The following is an 18,826-nucleotide window of genomic DNA, read 5'->3' on the forward strand; positions in this document are numbered from 1 at the left end:
CTGTTAAGACAAGGTGATAACCAAGCAAAATTTTTAGAAAAGGTTCTGTCAAGTATAAACATCAGTAGTTTCATAATATTTCCACAATGTCTCTAATTTTTACAATATTTCCCCTCGACATTTCTGACATTTCCGACATATGTCCTATATTTTGGTAAGCGACATTTCCATCGACATTGACATTTTAAACCTTGCTTTCATTTCCCCTGTTTCTAACTATTTTTACTGTTTTACAGAGCTCCATTTTTTTACATTCTTTAATTTCTTTCTGTTAAAACCGCTGCAAGTGGACGGCCAGTTAACTGAGCTGTTGTGCTGGCATGGCCTTCTCTTGTAAAACTGACTAACAGTCCTATGTTGCTCTGTTTCAGCAATCTTAACAATCCCTCTTTCCTTTAGAGAGACGTTGCCCTCAAGGTCTAATGTGGGAAAATTTGATTGCAGATCCAAGTAAGATTCCCAGGTTGCATCCTCTTCTAGAAGTTTAGACCAAACAACTAGTGCATCTGGAATGACTCTTCCGCCATGTCGCACCCATCTGAAATCAATGATGCGGGCTGGCTCAGTCTGCACTTCATCTGAAAATGTGGGAAGAGTAGCACTTGTAATGACTCCTGGCTTCTGCCCTTTCTTCAGTAAAGAGATATGAAATACAGGGTGTAACCTTGATGTTGCAGGGAGGTCCAGTTTGTATGCCACAAACCCTATCCTCTCAAGGATTTTAAATGGTCCAAAATAGTGTGGACTGAGTTTGTTCCACTGTTGGCTTGCTACTGAAATCTGTCTGAGGGGATGTAATTTGAGAAACACCCAATCACCGACTTCATATTGGACGTTCCTGTGATGTTTATCATAAGTGCGCTTCATCCATTGTTGTGCTTGCAAGAGATGATTCCTCAGCTCCTTCAACACCTCATCTCACTGTATCAATTGTTCTTCTAAGGCTGCTACTGTAGTGGTCCCTTTTTCATAAGGAAGTAGAGAGGGAGGGTCCCGATCATATAGAGCTTTGAAGGGCGTCATCCCAGCAGCGCTATGGAAAGTGGTGTTGTGCCACCACTCAGCCCAGTGGATCCACTTCACCCATTGTCTTGGTCGATCTCCCGCGAAGCATCTCAGATATGTTTCAAGACTCTTGTTAACCCGCCTCTGTCTGTCCATCAGATTGGGGGTGGTAGCTGGTTGATTTGAAGAGTTTAACCCCATGTAGACGAAAAAATTCAGCCCAGAAACGGCTCATAAAAACAGGGTCCCTGCCGGATACAATTGAGTTGGGGAGCCCATGAAGGCACACAATTTCCCGGAAGAACAATTCAGCAACTGTGACTGCTGTAAATGGGTGTGATAGAGGTAGAAAGTGACTGTATTTTGTCAATCTATCAAACACCACAAAAATAACCGTTTTACCGGCAGAGACGGGCAATCCCGTGATGAAATCCATTGATATATCATCCCAAACTTGGGTTGGGATTGGGAGTCGTTGACAGAGGCCTGCTGGTGTTGTAGTAGCTGTCTTATTTTGTTGACATACTGTACACTCGGCTATGAAGTTTTGAATGGAGATATGCATGCCTTTCCAATGAAATTGTGTGGCGATGCGTTTTTGCGTCCGTAGAATGCCGGAGTGACCACCTGTGGGCAAGGCATGGAATAACTCAAGGAGCTTCCTGAGATGTGCAGAATCTGCTGGGATTTCCAGGCGTCCCTTGAAGAAGAGTAGATCATCCTTGACGGTATACCCGGGGTGCTGTGATGGATTTGCCACTACTTGGGCCTTTAATTGTTGTAGCTCTATATGGGAGTGGGCTTCCTTTCGAAGCTGATCCATGAGTGGAGATGTTGGGATGATACGAGTAGCTGAAATGATTGTGGGTGTCGTGAGAGGGTGTCAGCCACCCAGTTAGCAGCCCCCGCTTTGTACTCAATTGTGTAGTCATACCCCAATAATTTGGACATCCACCGTTGTTGTTCCAGTGATAGGACTGCTTGTTCTAACAAGAATTTCAAAGTTTGATGGTCGGTTCGAATTATGAATCGTTTACCAAGCAAGTAGGATCGCCAACGCTGCATTGCTAAGACCACTGCTATTAATTCTTGTTCATAAACTGATTTGGTCCACTTTTGTGATGTCAAGGCCTTGCTGAAAAAGGCTAGTGGTCGGCCTTCTTGATGAGGAGAGCTCCAACACCTTGACCGGAGGCATCACATTCAATGGTGGTCTTTTGTGAAATCGGGCAGTGCTAATGTTGGAGGTGACAAAACAGTATGTCTCAACTTCTCAAAAGCTTGTTGGGCCTAGGCTGACCAGTGAAAGGCATCTCGTTTCAGTAATTGGGTCAAAGGGGCAGCTATTAGGTCGTAGCCTTTGGTGAAGCAGCAATAATAACCTGTCAGTCCCAAGAAGGTCCTCAATTCTTTCACATTTTTGGGTTGTGGCCAGCCCAATATACTAGAGATTTTATCCGGGTCTGCTGCTACAGTTCCATTTTCTACAACATGTCCCAGGTAATATACTTTGGGTTTGTCCAAAGGAGCACTTGGACTCTTTAGTGAACAACTAATGGGCCTTAAGTGTTGTGAGGGTGACCTGTAGATGGTTCAAAGTTCCTCCAATTCCGGGCTATAAACCAATATGTCATCAAAGAAAACAAGAATGAACTTACGTAAATAAGGCTAGAATATGTCGTTCATTAGGGCTTGAAATGTTGTTGGAGCGTTGGTCAACCCAAATGGCATGACCAAGAACTCATAGTGGCCATCATGTGTCCTGAAAGTTGTTTTGTGAGCATCCTCCCTATGTATCCTTATCTAGTGATACCCACCTTGTAAATCTAATTTTGAGAATATGGTGGCCCGACTAAGTTCATCAAGCAATTCATCAATGACCGGTATTGGGAATCAGTCCTTAATGGTGATATTGTTAGGGACCCTATAATCAATACAAAATCGCCAAGTCCCATCCTTCTTTTTGACTAATAATACCGACAAGGAGAATGGGCTATGGCTGGGCTGTATTATTCCCTTCTCAAGCATATCTTGAACTTGCTTCTTGATTTCAAATTTTTGAAAATAAGGGTATCGGTAAGGTCTTACATTGGTTGGGGTGGCTCCTGGCATGAGAGGAATGCGATGGTTATGCTCTCGGGGTGGTGGAAGCTCTTGAGGTTCTTTGAACACGCTGCCATATTGCCGGAGGAGTTGTTGTAGGCGGTTGTGGTAGTCTCCAAGTCCATGTGCATGAATATAGGTTGATCTGGATCTCCCATTTGCTTTGCTAATGTTGCAAGACTGATGGGCCTTGGACCCTTGCATGTTTGCCCTTGTAGATGGACTGTAGAGTTCCACGACGTGAAGTCCATGGTGAGACGAGCCCAGTCACAGATCACGGGAGCTAATTGTCTTAACCATTAAATGCCTAGCACCATGTCCACTCCACTAAGATGAAGGGGATATAGGTCCACCGAAAACTGGTGACCCTAAACCTTTAGTGGTAAGCCCACGCATATACTATTGCAAGATAGGCTATTACCGTTGGCCACATGTACGTAAAAGTCGTTGTTGGTTGAACCGGGAATCCCATTTTATCCACCAAAACTTAAGTTATGAAGTTAAGGGAACTACCACTGTCTATGAGGATTGACATGTGGCGCCCTTAGATTAACCCAGCTACTCTCATTGTTTGCGGGGCCGCAAGTCCCTTAAGGGCTTGTAGAGATATGCTTGTTGTTTGATGGAGAAATGCTTGTTGTTTCTTGCACCAATGGCTCGGCCCAAATTTTTCTTCATAGTTGTAGCAAAGGCCTTTGTCTCTGTGGGCTTGCATTTCGGCCCAGGTCAGTCGTTTGAAGGGAACAAATGGGCCTGAACCTAGTATTCCTTCCTCCTTGTCCAGTGTTGCCGATCCGGTTATAGAACCCCATGACCAATGTACCCTTCTTGCTCGAGCAACCTTGTCTTCATACAGCCTTGCTAGTGTTGTCGCGTTTATGACCGAAGGAGGTCGCATCGCCTTTACTTCTAGCCGTAGTTCTTCCTTCAAGCTACTGACAAAGCTTCCCACTAGCACCTTTGCCGTCCACCCTTAGACTCACACGGCCAGTTTTTCAAACTCCATCTGGTAATCTTTAACTAATCCCACTTGTCGCAATTTTGCAAGATTCTCATTGTGATCTTGCAATGGACCACCAAACCAATCTGTCTCTTGTTTCAAATGAAGATCGTCTCTTGGAATATCAGAGGTTTGAACTCGGGCAAGAAAATGGTGGTGGCAGAGGCACATATAAGCAAGTGGAAAGCGGACATCCTTTGTCTCCAAGAAATCAAAATGGAGACTTTGGATGCCCAGAAAATAAGAAGTGTTTGGGGAGAACGTGATTGTGATTGGGAAGCTTTTCCAGCAGTGGGGACTGTAGGTGGGATAGTAGTTATCTAGGATTCAAATGTGGTAGAAGTGAAGGGTAGGAAGGTGGGTCTTTTTCTATTTCAATTTGGTTCCAATTGCTCAAAGATGGTTGGGATTTTGTTTTAACTGCAGTATATGATCCAAATGTGAACTCCCTGAGGTATTTTTTTCTGGCAGGAACTTGATGAGGTAAGAGAAGAGTGGAATATGCCTTGGGTGGTAGGAGGGGATTTTAACACTACTCGTTTTGAGCATGAGAAAAAAGGGGAAGTGAGGTCCAGGAGAGGCACGAGGGGTTTTGCCAGTTTCATGGAGAGATGGGAGTTAGTGGATCTTCCTTTGATTGGAGCCAAATTCACTTGGACAAACAATCAGGAGGATGCAACCCTTGTGAAGTTAGACCGCTTTGTGGTGTCTACTGAATGGGAGGAGAAGTTCCCTAATCTGTCCCAAGAGGCCCTTCCTAGACCGTTATCGGATCATATTCCCATTTGCTTGGATTGCGGTGGCATTCAATTCAAGCCAGTGCTTTTCAGATTTGAAAACTTGTGGCTTGAATAGGAAGGTTTTGTGGAGCAGCTGAGAAGTTGGTGGGAAGGTGTTTCTGTGGAATGAACAGCTAGTCATGTGTTTGGCAAGAAGTTGAAGGCCTTAAAGGAACAAATTAAAATCTGGAAGAAGGACTCTTTCAAAGAGGTAGAACAGAAACTGAAAATTTGTCTAGATACAATAGTTGAAATCAACAGAGCTGAAGAGGAGAGGCAGTTAACTCAGGAAGAAAAAAGGAAGAGACAAGGAGCCAAGCTGGATTTCGACAGAACAGCCTATCAAGAGGAAACAAAATGGAGGCAGCGTTCAAAATATTTCTGGTTAAAAAAGGGTGATAACAACACAGTTTTTTCACAAATTACCTAGTGCTAGGAGAAGAGAAAGTATGCTGAAAAAGTTGGTTGTGAATGGTGTGTTGGTGGAGGTAGACAGAATGAAAAGCCATATTGTGGAGTTTTATGAGAACCTTTACAAGGAAGAGTGGGTTAACAGGCCAAAACTTGATGGCCTCTCAGAGGAGCAAGCTGCAGATCTGGATAGAGAGTTTGAAAAAAGAGAGATTTGGGAGGCTTTAAAAGAGATGGAAGGAGAAAAGGCTCCGGGTCCGGATGGATTTACCATGGCATTCTACAAATACTGTTGGGATTTTCTAAAGAATGATGTTTAAGGGTGTTGAATGAATTCTATGACTCAGCAGCTATGGAAAGGAGTTTAAATTCCACTTTTATAACTCTAGTTCGAAAGAAAAAAGGGGCAGAGGAAGTGGGAGACTTCAGACCAATTAGTCTGGTTGGGAGTATATACAAATTAATTTCCAAGGTTCTGTCTAAGAGGCTCAAACTAGTGACAGGGACCCTAATCTCAGAAACTCAAGGTGCTTTGGTGGAGGGTAGACTCATGGTAGATGGAGTGTTAGTAGCAAATGAGATGATAGATACAAGACTGAGAAGTGGGAGGGCTGGGCTGCTCTGTAAAATCGATTTTGAGAAGGCTTATAATCATGTCAACTGGCAATTCCTAGATTACATCCTAGGAAGAATGAATTTTGGTTCTAAATGGCGGAATTGGATGAAAGTATGCGTGACTACTCCCTTGTTTTCAGTCCTGGTAAATGGGGTTTCCTGTGGTCGCTTTAGGAGTTCAAGGGGATCCCCTTTCCCCCTTCCTTTTTATATGTGTGACTGAAGCTCTAAGCTGAATGATGAAGAGGGCCACGGCAGGGAGTTTCATTAGAAGGTTTTCAGGTGGGAGTTGAGAAGGTGGAGGTTTCTTTGTTGCAGTTTGAAGATGACACTCTCATACTTTGCGATGCTACAATTGATCAGCTTGATTATGTAAATGCAGTGCTGCAGTAGTTTGAGGTTGTATAAGGCCTCCATGTAAACAGACATAAAACTGAACTGGCTGTAATGGGAGATGTACCAGAAATAGAGAGGTGACTGGAGGAGTGGGGATGTAAAAGAGGTAAACTTCCTTCAAAATATCTGGGGATGCCTCTAGGCGCTAGGTGCAACTCCAAATCAATATGGGAGCCCATTGTGGAGAGATTAGATAAGTGTTTGGCTTCTTGGAAGTCCAAGTACTTATCTTATGGAGGTAAATTAACTCTGCTGAAAAGTGGCCTATCTTCCCTCCCCTTGCATTTGCTCTCTTTATATCCAATTCCTAGTGGGGCAGCTGTGTATTTGGAGAGGAAGATGCGGGAGTTTCTATGGAAAGGATGGAGGGATGAGAAGAAAACATTCATGCTGGTTAGCTGCTACAAGATTTGCAAACCCAAATCTCAGGGGGGCCTGGGTGTGAGAAGAATAAAGGATCCCAATTCTGCTTTACTGGGAAGTGGCTTTGGAGATTTGGGGAGAATCAAGGTGGTTTGTGGAGAAGGGTGATAGCAGCCAAATATGGTTATGGGATCTCTGATTGGGTCCCGGGTGAGCTAAACCAATCTTATGGATGCTCTGTCTGGAATGGGATTGGGAAAACTTATGATCCATTCTCAAATGGAATTATATTTAGGGTTGGGAATGGGAGGCGAGTTCTTTTCTGGAAAGATTTATGGTGTGATAATAGACCCTTAAGGGTCTCTTTCCCTACCCTCTTTGATGTAGCAGCAGATAAAGATGCTCTGGTTTCAGACTATTTGAAGGTGCAGAATGGAAGTACTGTTTGGGCTCCTATCTTCAGGTGAAATCTGAATGATTGGGAAGTGGAGTCTCTAGTGAAACTGTTGCATTTGTTGTATAGCATCCAGTGGAATTAGCGAGAGAGGATAGAAGAGTTTGAAAGTGAGAGAAGTCAGGAAATTCTCAGTTAGGTCCTTTTACAACTATTTTTCCAGATCAGAGGATGAGCCAATCCCAGTTAAGTCTGTATGGTGTAAGGGTGCACCCATAAAGGTGGCATTTTTTGTATGGACAGCCTACTTGAACAGGAGTTTAACTAGGGACAATCTGGAGAAGAAGGGTATGCTGTTAAACACAACTGTCTGGGTGCTTTGTCAGAATCAGACCGAGTCAGTAAACCACCTGCTACTACACTGTGTTTTCTCCTGTGAGGTCTGGAACAAAGTCAAGAATTTATATGAGGTGAACAGTTGCTGCCCTGAATCAGTGGCAGATTTTGTGAAGAGTTGGAGAGTCAAAGATCTAACTAAATAGGGCAAATTGGCTTGGAATCTGACTCCTGCTGCGGTGTTCTGGTGCATATGGCAGGAGAGCAACACAAGGATTTTCAAGAACCAACACAGCTCCTCAGATACAGTATTTCAGAAAGTTAGGGAAAATGTTTTCCTGGTTAGCAGTAAACAATGTTTTCAAGGACAGAAATTTTAATTCCTTTTTTGCAGTTGGGAATCTTTTTGTAAATCAGGGTTTGGGCGTCTAGCTCTGCTGGTGCAGTTTTTGCAAATCCCTGCGTACAGCTCCTTGTTGTACATGTTTTGTCTTAATGAAATTCTTACTTTACCTGTTTCAAAAAAAAACAATGAGTTACACATTTCATAGCCCTATTCCTATCACATGTTTCATACATGGATCTCCTTTTTAATCAGATGCAACATCTTTTACCCTCAAAATATTTATAATATGCAGCTTGCCTAGATGATCACCTAGGCAATGGGAACCCATAACATCTAGCCAGTCACCTTGGTAACACTCAAGTGCACTAACAAGTTATAGATATTAATTCATTAGTCCTATACGTGAATCATACAGGGATATCTTTGGAAATTCTATGAGATCAGAGTTTGTAGTAATCCCACAAGGAATTAAATTGTAAAGGCAATTAAATATGACAACATTGATAGTGGAGGGAGACTTGGAAGCGGCAGTCAGGTGGATGAAATTGACAGTATGGGAACTTGGCAGTTGGCACTATAGAAGCGCATGGAGATAAAAGCTAATTCAAGGGAACCAAGTATAACACATTCTTGGACTCAAAGATCAGCAGTAAGCTTTGCTGATACCTTGGCAAAGGATGGGGTTAACAGAAACCAGCTATTCAAGAGGGGAGGGGCACCGGGTGGTTCTTATCCGATGTTTGTAGATACAGGGCGGAAGGGATTTATGCATTCTTAACTGAGTAAAAAGTATTTGGGATTAGGATCTGGTTACTGTCAGACACATTTTGGGGTTGTTGGCAGTTCCTATACCTATACTCTTTCTAATCCAATAAAAAAAAAAGGCAATGATTCAAAAGTTGAAGGTTGACCTAAATATATATAAAAAAAGAAGATAAAATCATCGTTTAAACTTCAACCTCTGAATTACCTGAGATAAAATTTTAGCACATTCTGCCATTGTTGATAATTCTATCCTGTGTGAAGCTGCATCAAATCGAGCCAACAATCTATTCTCCAGCTCTGAAGGAACCAAGACATAAAGACAACTCATTTATGTCACTAATTAAAGAACAATAGCACAAAAGAAATACCAGATAAGTAACAAGCCCACCATTGCAGTAGTCTTGAAGATTTGCAACCGCAACTTCTAAACCTCTGCTTGCAGTTGCATTTCCCATCACTGATGGTACAGTAATGCCATGTCTTCCAATATCTTCCTCAGCAAATGCCCCTAAAATGGTATAACACAACAGGATAATTCATCATTACTCCTCATTCTTTGACAAACAAGGGGAAAATGGCACCTACCAAGAAAATCCATAGAAACAAATGTACTTTTTTGGATCAATAAAACATATAAAGTATTTAGAAACCATCGTAGCCTGCTCTATTTTGTTGAATAACTCGAAATGTTTCTTTTTACCGAAAACCACATCAATTTTATTAAATGAAGCAAAACAAGGGGACCTAAACTTCAATGACATCACAAAATCAATTCATTCATTATAGCATAAAAAATTACTACAAGTCTACAATCTTAGCATTGCTAGCATGATTCACTACTTTAAGTAAAATTAATACTATTGCAATCTAAAGGAAATAGAAAACAATATTCTATGGCTCTTCTTTTATTTTTCTCTCGTAATAAACTGTCAATATTAACTGCCAATCTGAGAAAACAAGGTAAACTTATCCATAACTTTCAAATGCTATGTAATTTATCAAAAAAAAGAAAACTTTCAAATGCTATGTACATTATCCATTGCTTCAAAGGAGGGGTGGACACACACACACACAACAAGTCTACATCATAGAAGCATCAACCATCAGGTTTTGCAAAACAACCGAAAGACAAAAGTTGACATTTTGAAAATCAACAATGACTTACTCAATTTTTGTGCAACTGAAGCAGCTTCAGCAACACGACTATCATCAGAAAAAAGAGCTGAAAGTTCCATCAGATCTCCTGGGCTGCTATTGAACTCCATCATGTACTGCAAGAATTTAAATAGCAGCTTGGTGTTAAAAAATTAATTATGCAATGGACAAAAAAAAGTCAAAAATTACTGCAATAGGGAAAATTTTGGCAATGCTTATGAAGGTTTACCTTTATGAGCTCTATTGTTTGACTAGCAGTTTCTCTCTGAGAATCCGCACTCTGACAAACAAGAATTGCATTTATCAAAAAACAACAGATGTCATACAAATCCTATTTCAATCATATAACTATATTTTTTTATCAATAACATGTAACTAGAAATATTATTTTTTGCAAGTAAAACATTGACCCTTAAATGCAAGCAAAGAAATGGAACAAGAAGAGATTGGTAATAAAGCATATTAAAGAAACGGGCAGATACTCTACCTGAAGATGATCTCCGATTTTTGCAGCAGTCTGTCCAACACTTGAGATGCGAGAATCCAGCCTTGCAAAGCTATCAAATAGGCCATCCACACCTTTCTCCAGCTAAATGAAAAACAAATGAAAATAAAACTTTTAAATCCAAATAGACATTGTATCCAAAAACCATTTTGAAGGACATATTTTATAGTAACTGTCAAACTTTATTTATTAATGAAAACGAGGTGATACATGCATCAGGGATCTTACACTCACTAATAAACACCTTTGAGAATGCCACCAATTTGAAAATCAATTTTGAAAAAAGTTGTCTGGTTGGAATCAACTTGGAGGCTCGGGAGATAGAGGCTATTGCAGTTTGTTTAGATTGTTCCACTTCCTCTTGGCACTTGACTTACTTGGGTCTTCCCTTGGGTGCCAACCCTAAGGAGAGCCGCTTCTAATATCTAGTTGTGGAAAATTTTGAAAAGAGATTGGGGGCTTGGAAAAAGAATTACATCTCCTTAGAGGTAAGTGACTTTGATTAGGGCTACACTTGCCAACCTTCCAATATTTCCTTTCAGTCTTCAGGATTCCCCCTAGGGCGGCTAAGAAGTTAGAAAAGGTGATGAGGGACTTTCTGTGGGAAATGGGGGAAGCAAAAAAGGATCATTTGATTAAGTGGGAGGTAGTCAGCAAAAGTAAGGAAGATGTCAAGATGGGGACTTGGGGTTAGGGAACCTAGCTCATAAGAATGAAGTTGTACTAGGGAAGTGGTTGTGGAAATGGCCTTTGGAGAGAGAGAGAGAGGTTGTGGCACGAGGTGATGGCTAGCATTCATGGCTGTTCAGAGAATGGTTGGGATGTTGGGGTATCTCAACAAGCGACTCTTACAACACCTTGGAAGGCTGCACTTTTTTTTGAGAAAAGGTAAAGTATAAGTTCACTAACAAGAACAAAAAACATCTACAACAAGCCATTGTGCATATACATAGACGATGCCCAAACAATCCTATAACCCCACATTCTGCTTTACAAACAGATTTTAATATACAAAAAGGGAAATGAAATTTTTATCCCTAAATAGTTTGTTCATAGCCAGCCAAGAAATCAATTTCCCCAAGATTTTCTAGCAAACTGTGTCTGCCGAGCTGCTTTTGTTTTTGAAAATCCTTGTGTTTCTCCCCTGCCACACACACACCAAAAAACTGCTGCAAGAGCAATATTCCTCACCACCTTCTCCCTTTCGGTTAGGTCTTCAACTCTCCAACTTTGTATAAAATCCACCACCAATTCTGGAATGCAATTATTCACCTCGAATAATTCCCATATCCTTTTTGGAGGGCTACACAACGGGAGGGTAGCCAATCCCCCAACCCAGGCACAGGCGGGAGCGGGATTTGATCCCATGTCTCCGCTAAGACCAGCAGAAGACCTTACCAACCAGCTGGTTGGCACCTTGCAAATAATTTCCATATCCTTGACCAAACCTCATGGGAAAAATTACAATGTAACATCAGATGGTTGACTGATTCAACACATCCATTACATAAGACACAATTACTGGACTCCAGATGCATGACCCTCCTGGTCAAGTTATCCCTGGTTAAAATTCTGTTTAAATAGGTGGTCCACACAAAGAAAGCTACTCTTTTTTTATCAATAAAGGAATATTTTATTAGAGCCAATTAAGAAGATTACAACAGCGTGGGAAGGTTCTTCCCCCCAATCACAACTTTACAGCTTTGCCCAAAACATTTGATGTCTCACAGCCCCTTGTTTAGCTAGACTATTTTCCATCCCATTTGCTGCTCTTCTCATCCATTTAAAGGTAACATTCAACTCTCTTGCAATGCTCTCAATCTACCTAATTGTATGCCTATAGATCCAAGGGATTTGGGTGCTACATCTTGTCCAAGAGATGACCACCCGAGAGTCCCCTTCCACTTCCAAATTAAGGAACCCAAAACGCTTGGCAAATTTTAGTCCATATAGAAGGCCAAATAATTCGGCTGTCAGTACACCACCATTTTATGGAGGCCCTGAATACAAAGCTAGCACCTTTCCTTCTGAATCTCTAAAGACACCTCCTAACCCAGCCACATCCTGGTTACCAAGCAAACTTCCATCCAAATTAAGCTTCACAAAGTTAGTTGCTGGGGGTCTCCAATCCATAAATATTCTTTTCTTTCCTTGGGCTGATAAGGCCACTTCTTTCCAAGTTCTCAGAATCTCATTCAGTGAGAATACTTGGAAGTGTTCCAAAGTTTTCACCCAGTAGTAGCTTTTAACTTTACTGCTTCTATGATTTCCACCTCTGTTCCACTTTTTTCATTGAAGATCCTTCCATTTCTTTCTTCCCAAATAGTCCATAACATGGCTACCGTTGAAGAGACATTCTTACACCAAATAAGGTTTACTGGAATGGCCTGATCCTCTGATCTGGAAATGTAATTATAGAAAGACACGACAGTAAAAATTCCAAATTTATCCCACTCCAACATCCTTTTGTCATTGCTCCCTATCTCCATCCACCTATGTGCTATATAAGAAGCATTTCCACCCTTAATTTAGATTTCTTCTGAACTAAGGGTATTCCAACCCACATTCCCATTCTGTACCTGTAGGTAGTCCCCATCAAAGCTTCTTTGTCCAGCACCAACTCAAAGTCTCAAACAGGATAGGGGAAGATTGTTTCAAAGGTTGGCCGCCACACCAATAGTCCCTCCAGAACTTTACCCGGTGGCCATCTCCATCTTGAACCTTACTCCCTTAATGAAAGGATCAAAGGCTTTCCTTATGCCCCTCCAAACAGAGCACCTGTAAGACTGATTAGATACCCATGGCTACCATCCCGCAAGGCTCTGTCCATATTTAGCAATTACCACTCTTTTCCATAAGCCACCTTGGCTCTCACCAAACCTCCAAAACCACTTTCCCAAAAGGGCTGTGTTAACATCCTTCACTCTCTGTACACCCAATCCCCCTTGAAATTTAGAATTTCATACCTTTTTTCCAACTTACCAAGTTATATTTCTTCTCATCCTTCCAACCTCCCCATAAAAAAATAAAAAAATAAAAAAATAAAAAAAAAATTGATTTTCTTTTATAATACCTTTGCGACTCCTGCTAGAATTGGGTATAGCAGTAGCAAATAAATAGGTAGAGAAGACAGTACACTCTGCAATAAAGTAACTTTTCCTCCAAAAGAAAGATATTTGGCTTTCCAGGAGGTCATACATGGTATCCTCCCCGATTCCTCAGATTGGTACGATATGATGTCAGCTCTGGAAATAATGCTCTCTTTTGGGAAGATATTTAGGCAGGCAACCAACCTCTTAAAGGTCTCTTTCCCTCTCTTTACTCAATTTCCCGTTATAAAAAAGAGCTGATCTCTAAGTTTCTTTCTTCTCCAGTTCTTCCATTGTCATTAAATTAGGATTTTGGTTTTCGTAGAGGGTTACAGGATGATGAGTTTGCTTGTGTTTCTGATTTTTTACTATCATTTGAGTCTGTTTTCTTAGATCCCCTCAAACCTGACATAAGAATTTGGACCCCCTGTCCCGACAGGTACCTTTACTAGTGCCTCTTTCTTCAAATCCCTCTCTTCTATCTCTATTCCCCGGGTGTTCCTAGTTTAAAATGTCTGGACTAGACCTATTCCCCCTCCCCCCACAAAATTGTTGTTTTTTGCTGGGAAGCTTACTATTTTTTTTTCTTGAAAGGTAAAGTAATAAATTTATTGAATCAGAAAGAACTCAGTACAATAGAAGAGCAAGCCACAAGCAGCTGCTCAGATTACAAGACATGCTACAAATCCCAAATGGATATAGACCTAAATAATTCAGGAACATTCAGCTCTTTAAAATCAGGTGTACCAGACACCCACGAAATCAGCTTGCTGACCGCCTGCTGCACTATCTACTCAGTGCTCTTAGTTTTGTTGCTGAAGATTCTTCTATTCCTTGGAGATTCCAGCAAAGCAGCAGGTCTTTCACTGAATTTGGCATGACCAAATTAGGACCAGCCGCACCTATGAAATGGTACCAGACTCTCGAAGAAATAGGACAATGTAAGCACAGATAGTCTGTGGACTCAGGCAATAAGCCACACAACCCACACATCAGAGAAGGGAGCTGAATACCCTTTCTGTCCAGGTTGAGTCTTGAGAAATATTTGTTCAGCACCATAGTCCATATAAGGAATATAGACTTCGAGGGAGCACAAGACTTCCATACTTGCTGGTGGGGGAACTCAGTAACCCACGTATTACTAAGCTTCAAAGTAAGGGATTTGACTGAGAAACAGCCATCCTTACTCCAGGACCAGCTCCATTCATCTTCACCTGCAATGTCTATCGTCTGCTCCTGTAAAATCTGCAGAAGTTGCATCACACCTTCTATTTCCCAATCAAATAACTCTCTTCTGAACTGAGGATTCCAGATCACTGAGTTGTTAGAAATCACATAAGACTCTGCCACTGATATTTCTTGATTAACTGTACATTGAAACAGAAGGGGAAATGCCTCAGCTAAAGGTCTGTCCATGCACCAAGGATATTTCCAGAAATTCAGCCTATTCCCACCTCCCACCTTAAACTCCACTCCCTCATACATCACAGTAAGAGATTTTAGAATCCCTTTCCAAACCGAACAACCCCATGTTGGGTATGGATCCTGAGACTTCCAATTATCCCCATCCACACCAAATTTTGTGGCAATTAGGGACCTCCACCAAGAAGATCTTTCTGCAGCAAATCTCCAACACCATTTACTCAATAAAGCCGAATTAACCACCTTTAATCGTCTAAGACCTAAACCACCCTCTGCCTTAGAAAGACAAACTTGATCCCAATTCACAAGGTGCATCTTCTTCTCTTCTTCCCACCCTCTCCAGAGAAAATCTCTCTGCATCTTCTCAAGTTTCTTTGCAATTTTAGATGGCATAGGAAACATAGACATGAAGTAGGTAGGGAGGTTGGCAAGGGTACTCTTGATAAGGGTCACTCTCCCTCCTATAGACAGATATTTTGCCTTCGAGGAGGCCAATTTTTTCCCAACTCTTTCAATTACTGGATCCCATAAAGCAGAAGAATAACATTTGGCACCTAGTGGGAGACCAAGGTACTTACCCGGAAGATAATCCACCTGGAAGGCCATTAACCTAGTAAAAGAATCCAGATTAGGAACGGGGCCCACTGGGACTATCTTACTTTTATGAAGATTAACTTTAAGGCCTGATACAACTACGAACCAGCAAAGTATACCAAGTAGAACATCCACCTGGTCAAAAGAGGCATCAAGGAAACAGAGAGTATCGTCAGCAAACTGCAATAGATTGACTTTTTCCGCTTCCGGAGTAATTGCAAAACCATCCCACAAACCATTAGCTGCTGCCTTCAAGGAGAATTGAGTCAGGAGTTCTGATATACAGATAAAGAGCAGAGGAGAGAGTGGGTCCCCCTGTCTAAGACCCCTCGAACTATCAAAAAAACCCACTGATTGGCCATTGATCAGCATAGAGAACTTGGGAGAAGAAACACATACTTTTATCCAATTTCTCCATTTCTGTCCAAAGTCCATTTTCTCCAGCACCTAATCCAGACACCTCCAGTTTACATGGTCATATGCTTTTTCTATATCCAGCTTTACAACCAGTCCCAGAGAACCCTCCCTTAATCTTGAGTCTATAAGCTCATTTGCAATCAAGACAGAATCAAGCATTTGTTTCCCTGGAACAAAGGCAAACTGATTTTTAGAAAAAACACTACTTAGCACTTGTATCATTCTCACTGCTAACACCTTTCCAAGAATCTTGCAGAAGCTATTTAAAAGGCTGATGGGCCTAAAGTCCCTAATATTTGTGGCCCCTTCCACTTTAGGGATCAAGGAGATGAAGGTAGTGTTAAGACTTCTATGTAAAGATGCATTTCTGTGAAAGTCCTGGAACACCTTTAACAGATCTGACTTAATGAAATCCCAACATTTAATATAAAACAAGTTAGACAAACCATCCGGTCCAGGAGATCTGTACCCTTCTAAACTCCAGATTGCTGATTTGATTTCTTCTTCTGAAAAAGGTCTCTCAAGGAACATCTTCTGATCTGAACTCAGCTTCTTGAAGGGTAATTCTAGAGGGAAAGGTCTCTTGTCCCATTTTTCTTTATATAAATTTTTGTAGAAAGAGGTAGCAACTGACTTGATTTCAGCTACTGATTCCCCTACTTTATCCTCCCATTCCAGCTTTCTGATGGAAGAAACTCTCATACGGGCATTTGCCATTTTGTGAAAGAAATGAGAGTTTCTATCACCTAGCCTTAACCAGGTTACCTTGGATCTTTGTCTCCATTTAATCTCTTCTTTCAGTCACCTTATCAAATTTGGTTTTGGCCTGAATTCTCCTCATTCTCAACTCTTCTGATATTGGACCTCCCTCTTCTTCCTTATCAATTTCTGAAATTGTTTTTGTAGTGATACAGTGGACCAGACATGATATTTCTTGTTTATGTGGTCCCATATGCTCAGTCTTATTTCTTCTTTCTTCTTCTTTTGTTTACTTATGTTAAAGTGAGCCGAATAGGGGTAGTTTAGTCATCTTATGTTTGTTAAGTGGTTTGCTTATGTGGCAGTTTTATTAGAGACACTCTGCCCCACACTTAAGTAAGGGCAGTTTAGTCTTTGTAAAGGTCATTAGAATCTAATAACTATTAAGGGGGTCGACTGAATGGTATGACCATCAGATTTTGACAGACCCTTCTTTTCCTTCTTCTTCTTCTCTTCTTCTTCCTTCTCTTCCTGGTTCGGGTTACTGTAGCAGCATTCGAAACATGGTATCAAAGCCATGTTCCTGACATACTTCAGTTCGTAAAGCATCTCAGCAGTGTTTGTGACCCTTCTTCCTTTGTTTCTGGTCAGTCAATGGAGAGAACTGGTTCGCCCTAGGTCTGAAACATCACAGCTCGTCTCTCTCTGCTGCGCATAATCTTCTTCATCAAGAAAAGTGACTTCAGCAGTGAATGGTTGGTTGAGACTCTCAAAGGAAGGTCAGTTATCTCTTCTTCTTGTGTTGCTGGTATTTCTGGGTAGAAACCCTTCAAGAATCTGTTAGTACTGATCAGAACCTAGAGAACTAGGTTCATTGTTGCCCTAGAAAGGGCTGTGTGTACAGTAGCCGAATGGTGTAGGGCCTGCTGTAAGTTGTTGAGTGGTGTTAGGGTTGCTGTAAGTGGCCGAGTGGTGTAAGGTGTAATGCAGTGACCTAGCCGAGCTCTTTGTGGTTGTGTAACGCCCTCTTAAAAGGGTTAAACTAGTCTGAACTGGGTGTAACAGGTTTGACTATGTTGTGGTGCTTGTGGTGCACAATCTTTATTGAGTGGTTGTAAGAGGCTTACATGTGATTAGTGAGTGTTAAATTGATGCTTATGTGGTTCGTGGTGTTGTGAAATCAGCAGTAGTGTGAATAAGAACAAGGCGTGTGTACCCACTGTTGTGTTTAGGGGCTGCTATAGGTGCTGGAACATCAAACTTTGAATAACAGCAGTCAGCTTGTAGCTGAGAATTCAGGTTAGAGGCAACTGTGAAAGAGTACAATGGCAGCAATAGGAGATGGGTATAATGATCAGAAACCTAATGTGGTGGTTTCCCCTAACTACCTAGGTGTACAGATGACCTCAATTAAACTGAATGGGGAGAACTATGCTCCATGGGCTAAATCAGTGGAAGTTTTTCTTAAGGCAAAGAGGAAAGTGAAGCACGTAAAAGATGATAAACCACTGGCTGACTCTCCAGGGTTTGATGATTGGGAACAAAAAGATGCTCAAATCATGACTTGACTATGGAACAGTATGGAACCCAAAATTAGTGCTAACTTCATGTTTCTTGATACGGCTAAGGATATATGAGAACATGCTAAGAAGTTGTATTCTGGACAATATAATACAACAAGAGTATATCACCTTTATCGGGCGTACTTTGATTTGCAACAAGGAAACAAAACACTAGAAGAGTACTATGCCTGCATGAAGAATATAAGGAATGAACTTAATGTCTATCATCCCCTCACTCCAGATATTAACGTTCAGCAACAGCAAAGGGAACAACTAGATGTTACAAGATTCTTGGTGGGGCTGAAATCAGAGTATGAACCAGTTAGAGCCCAAATATTAGGAAGCTCTACCCTTCCTACACATGAGGAAGTATTCTCACGGCTTCGTAGAATTTCTTTGGGACAAATAGAGAATCTCATACAGTCTGATAGATCAGCACTTGTGATAACTAAAGGAGGTGGACACAGTACAAGAAGGAGAGGACATGCCTCCCGAGGAGGCCGTGGCAGTTCCGTGATTGGTCGGGGTGGTCGTGACTCAGGGGGAGGCCGTGGCAGAGGGAAGAATAACTCTGCAAGGAAGTGTACTCATTGTGGTAGGGAAGGACACATAGTGAATTTCTGTTATGACCTACATGGCCCTCCCTTTAAATGGGCTAATCATGTTGTAGCAAGTGAGGTTGATATCAGTGACAATAAACAAGCAGACCGAACTCCTCCCACATCTACATCTACTTCTGGGAGGGAGATGGTGAGTGTATCGCGTGATGAGTATGAACGGTTCCTTCAAACCACTTCACAGCATACCACTACCACACTTGCCCACTCAGGTATTGCTTGCATGTCATCTAAAACCTCTCCATGGATTATT

General features: G+C 41.5%; 1 protein-coding gene across 4 annotated transcripts in view; it reads right to left on the minus strand.

Annotated features, from left to right (window-relative positions):
* Positions 1-18,826, minus strand: part of LOC148879787 (exocyst complex component SEC10b-like) — an 84,658-nt gene that overhangs the window by 41,000 nt on the left and 24,832 nt on the right. For all 4 annotated transcript variants that reach the window (XM_088961457.1, XM_088961458.1, XM_088961459.1 and 1 more), the window contains exons 5-9: positions 10,156-10,257; positions 9,898-9,948; positions 9,679-9,784; positions 8,902-9,021; positions 8,719-8,810 (exon numbers count right to left, since the gene is read on the minus strand). In XM_088961457.1, coding sequence (XP_088817583.1) covers positions 8,719-8,810; positions 8,902-9,021; positions 9,679-9,784; positions 9,898-9,948; positions 10,156-10,257 — 471 coding nt within the window. The remainder of the gene's footprint in view (positions 1-8,718; positions 8,811-8,901; positions 9,022-9,678; positions 9,785-9,897; positions 9,949-10,155; positions 10,258-18,826) is intronic.

Source organism: Nelumbo lutea, chromosome 1 (assembly GCF_056320005.1).
Source record: "Nelumbo lutea isolate HS-2025 chromosome 1, American lotus-T2T, whole genome shotgun sequence".
Taxonomy (NCBI): Eukaryota; Viridiplantae; Streptophyta; class Magnoliopsida; order Proteales; family Nelumbonaceae; genus Nelumbo; species Nelumbo lutea.